Source organism: Poecilia reticulata, linkage group LG4 (genome assembly GCF_000633615.1).
Source record: "Poecilia reticulata strain Guanapo linkage group LG4, Guppy_female_1.0+MT, whole genome shotgun sequence".
NCBI classification, from domain to species: domain Eukaryota; kingdom Metazoa; phylum Chordata; class Actinopteri; order Cyprinodontiformes; family Poeciliidae; genus Poecilia; species Poecilia reticulata.
This window is the reverse complement of record NC_024334.1, coordinates 12,457,951-12,462,448: the sequence shown is the minus strand read 5'-3', so window position 1 is coordinate 12,462,448 and position 4,498 is coordinate 12,457,951. Positions and strand designations below refer to the sequence as shown.

Here is a 4,498-nt window from a genome sequence, read left to right as displayed (position 1 = left end):
CACTCACCTGTGTTGTAGCTGGGTATGTCTATCCCCATGGCCGGGCTCTTCCTCTTGCGCGGCCTCCCTTTCTGCGCCGTCCCAGTGCCGTTGAAGTAGGGCAGCGCGAGGCCGCCGCCTTTGGCCGCCAGCTCGGCGAAGTTGAGCTGCGGATGGTAGTCCGGGCCCTGCACCAGCGTCTCGAAGTGGAGTCTGCAGTACACCAGGCTGTCCTTCATGCCGAAGTGGTCGCCCGTGGTCAGGGTTTTGTTGCACGTGGTGCACGTGAAGCAGCTCAGGTGGTACACGGAGTCGCGCGCTCGCATCACCATCTCCGAGGCGGATATCCCGAGGTGGCAGCGCGCGCACCTCTGCACGGAGAACCTTCTGGAACAGACGCATCGTCAAAAAAAAAAAAAAAAAAAACCCCGCATACATAAAATAATAATGTCCAATTTGACTGAATGCTAACTTGAAGCTGGCTAACGTGGGGGGTTACAGTGTTCAGGTGAGGTGAAACGTGTGTGTGACTCAGTCATAATGTATGCACGATTAGGCCCGCACTTTGATGTCGCTAATAGCCACATCTGGCCTGTAACTGAGTGTGYGCGCGCGTGTGTTTAAACCGTTTCTCCCTTAAATGTAGAAAAACTCAACCTTAACCTCAGTCATTGCTCCATACAACACAATCAATTAGCATCATATTTGTTAATAAAGCAAAATAGAAGTAAGCAAAAAAAAAAAAAAATGCTTCTGTTTATACATTTGTACTTTGTATTCCAGGTAGCACGCATGGCCGCTTTCTTTCAATGTGAGAATGTGGGGAAAGCACAACAGCGCCCAGGAAAAAAGCCACAAATGGGTTACTTTAAAACTAAACGACGGCTTATAAAGCTCAAAACGAGTAAAAGGCGCAAGGAAAAAGAGACGGTGACTCATGCATTCATGTCCATGTGGTTAGCATTATAGTCACAGCATTCCTGCCTGAGCCAGTGCCGAACGCACTTGAATTTTAGGATCAAAACTTGTTTCCAGGATCACCATTACGATGTTAGTGTGCAAGAATGAGGCCTAAAGCAGATTATATTTTATACAGTTTATATTGACATGGCTACASTAAAGAGCTGAGCATTTAAAACGAGAGGCGCACCGATGTTTATCCAAGGTCTTCTTACCTGTAGTAATCCTCCTTGCAATAAATACTCCCATCCTTGGCAAAGCACGTCAGCTCCGATTCCAGCGCCAGCTTACATTCACAGCATTTGAGGCACCGCAGATGCCACTGTTTGTCCACGGCCAGGAGGTAGTATCTGTCCGAGATCTTCCCACCGCAGCCGGCGCACAGGGCAGGCTTCTCCGGGCTCATGGAGGTCATGGTCTGGGGAACAAAACAAGGTGTGAACAAAACGGGGGAAGACTACRAAACCAATTTGTTCATTTATATCAAATTGGTTATAAACAAATATGAATTTGTTTATATACATATATACATATAGCCTAGATATATATATATATATATTTTTTTTTTTTTTTACTTATTTTAAAAGAAACATTTCATTGTTACTTCTCGAACCAGATGAGGTTAAATACGAAACAGCAGAAAAATTAAGTACGGAGTTAAATATTTGTAGTTTTTGTTTTTCCTTGGGTAGCTGTTATATCTAATCTGTTTAGTACAAAAGATCCACACTTTTTGTTTAATGTAAATGTAATAATAATAATAATAAATATAAAAATAACCACAAGGTGTCATATTGTCAAATTATTTAGATATGCTTCAAATATATTGTTTTTGGTTTCTTTTGAGTTTTTTAGTTTTTTTTAGAAAAACCGTATTTGATATTTCAATAAGAATAATTATTTTATTTTTCATAATACATTATTAAGTTGTATTTCAAATTAGAAAAATTCAAGCACAATATCAAGTTGAAAATAAGTGTCAATAAAGATGTTAATGCAGCTCAGGTCTGCTTACCTTAGAAACAATTACAGTCTCACGTCACTTGACGTGATCGAGTATAAAAAAAAAATGAATTTTGGTCTGAATTTCAGCTCCATCTCCGCGGTTCTTACCGACTCCCTGCCGTTGAGCTGCATGCCCTTCGCCAGGCGCGACTCCGTCTTCGTCCTTCTCTCCATCTCCTCCATGATCCCTTGGATGTGATCCCCGGAGATCCCGTGGAAAAGCATGGCTCCCGGTCCTGGACACAACGTGCAACTGCTCGCCTCTGTTTTGCAGCTCACAACTTCCATATACCGTGCCTCTGCGCTGCGCTGCGCCCCGTTTTCCTTTCTTTCGCTCTCTCTTTTTTTTTTTTTTTTTCTCAGCACATCTGACTGGGCTCTACACAAAACACAAAACAGGAGAAGAAAAAAAAAAACAAACCAAACCCTGGTGATTTAGACCACCTCCTCGGCTGAAAGCAGAAAAAAACTACAGCATGGGTGGGACAGGAGGAGAGGCGCTGAATTCCTGCTTCCCGTGAATGTCTCTCATCCAGTAAAAGAAGAAGAAAAAAAAGTATATAGTCCAAATGATGCGACAAAACGGTGCAGAAGCTGTGGTGGAGAGGGACCAGGGGAGTAGGAGGGGGCTACAGTGTGAACAGTTGCCAAAAAAATAATGTCACAAAGTTTTGGGTTTCTTCTTTTTGTGCTGCAGGAGGAAGGGAGGGGGTTCCTCGGTGCTTGGAGGTCAGGTTGGGACTGCCTGGATTTGAGAACCGTGTTGTATTTGTGAAGAGAGCAGAGCAGAGCCGGCCCAGTCTGAATAATTTGGTAGGAGGAGTCCTCTCTCTCTCTCTCTCTCTCTCTCTCTCTCTCTCTCAGTTTCACCTCTGATTTTCTATTCACCAACAAAGAGCTGTCACTATTTCATCAAAAAGCATCACTTTATCCTCACGTTTTCATTGCCTCTTTCGGGCTTTAAAAAAACATCTACCTAAAATAAACCAAAATATTATATTATATTATATTATATTATATTATATTATATTATATTATATTATATTATATTATATTATATTATATTATATTTTATAAATTGTATGTAATTGATATACTTAAATATGCATCCAAAGCTTAGAAAATAAAGATTTTTTTGTAAGTATATGTAAAAGAAATAGAAGGAAAACTACATTTCCCACTGTGTTGCGTTTACGGACAGTTTTATTCTGAAGCGTCGCTGCTATTTGGCTCAGGTTGTGTGTTTTTATGCTCTGAAATAACGCAATAAATCTTCCTGCTGTACAGCTGGGGCGGGGCAGTGATCTGTGACAGTGTAGAAGGCGGGGACAGGTTGCATCAATACCATTTTGAAATAATAATAATCATAAAAAAAGTAAAATAAAGCATATAAATAGGATTCTGTCCAAAACACAACGTTCATTTTTTAACTGAAAAAATTAGGATAAACATTGTATGTATACTTTTGCATAGACCAAATTCATCTCTATTTCCATTAAGGAAAAATCAGATTTTTTTACTCCAAGAAGTAAATTTTCTCTTTCTACAATGTGTGTGATAAAAACACATTAATATGTACCTGTAAACGTCATGCAGAACAAAAACTCCCTCTCCTTTCCATTATGTGTCACATTTTTGCAGGAATCGGAGGCTCATCAACACATTTCATCTCCTGTTAGACGTGAAAACCTTATTTACCAACAGGAGACTTGATGTGATGGAGCTTCACCATCATTTTTTTGGTAATATTTTCCAAAAAGATTGCATGAAATTCTATTAAATATTGCATTTCATGAGAGCCACTGTGGAGCAATATAATAAAGATCAGTGTCACTTTTAAAGGGTGCGAAAGCTGTTTTATATGAAATAAAAAACGAAGAAGGGACTTAAAGGGTTTCAGCTGCAGTACAAGAAGGGAGTGAAAACTCACACAGGGCCGGATTTAGGAGCATGGGGGGCCCTGGGATGGAGCCAGTTTGGGTGCCCTATTCACTAATTAGTTTGTTGCACATTAACTTTGAAGTTTTATGCCTTATTCACATACAAATAGTTATTCTGAGACGATCTTTTTTAAAACAAACAAACACAAATCCTCATAAAAATAAAAATAAAAAAAAGCAACAGTGCCGGTTCTGGAAACACACTCACACAAGAAAGGCCTAAATGATGTTTATGGTGCCATGCATGCTGTGTATTCAGCATGCTAGGGCTGAATACACAATGTGAAGAAAGCAGATGTGGAGTACGGCCTGCAAGGTATATGCACTGATATATTCTAACTTTTGTTTTCTTTTTTTTTTTTTGCATAAATAAAATATACATAAAAACATAAAATGTGTCTTGACGCCCCCATAACTATGGGCCCTGGGTTACTGACCCTGTAAGCCAGCTTTAGGTCCAGCCAGGGGATACAGGCCTTACTGCTGTTCTAATAATGAACTTGATTAGATAAATACTCATAAAGCGACATTATAGCTCAAATAATAGATTTACACATGCTCAGGAGGGCTTGCAGGTGTGGATGCTTCATTTCAAGACATGTAAGATCATCATG

General features: G+C 40.0%; 1 protein-coding gene across 3 annotated transcripts in view; it reads right to left on the bottom strand.

Moving 5' to 3' along the window:
• The window catches only part of lhx9 (LIM homeobox 9), a 13,946-nt gene that overhangs the window by 7,515 nt on the left and 1,933 nt on the right, over nt 1-4,498 (bottom strand). The window contains exons 2-4 of one of the 3 annotated variants that reach the window (XM_008406561.2): nt 2,053-2,323; nt 1,155-1,357; nt 8-366 (exon numbers count right to left, since the gene is read on the bottom strand). In XM_008406561.2, the coding sequence (XP_008404783.2) occupies nt 8-366; nt 1,155-1,357; nt 2,053-2,232 (742 nt within the window). In that variant the 5' untranslated portion in view covers nt 2,233-2,323. Of the gene's footprint in view, nt 1-7; nt 367-1,154; nt 1,358-2,052; nt 2,946-4,498 lie in introns of those variants that run through there. The other 2 variants (XM_017304488.1, XM_017304489.1) reach the window with 2 other exon arrangements.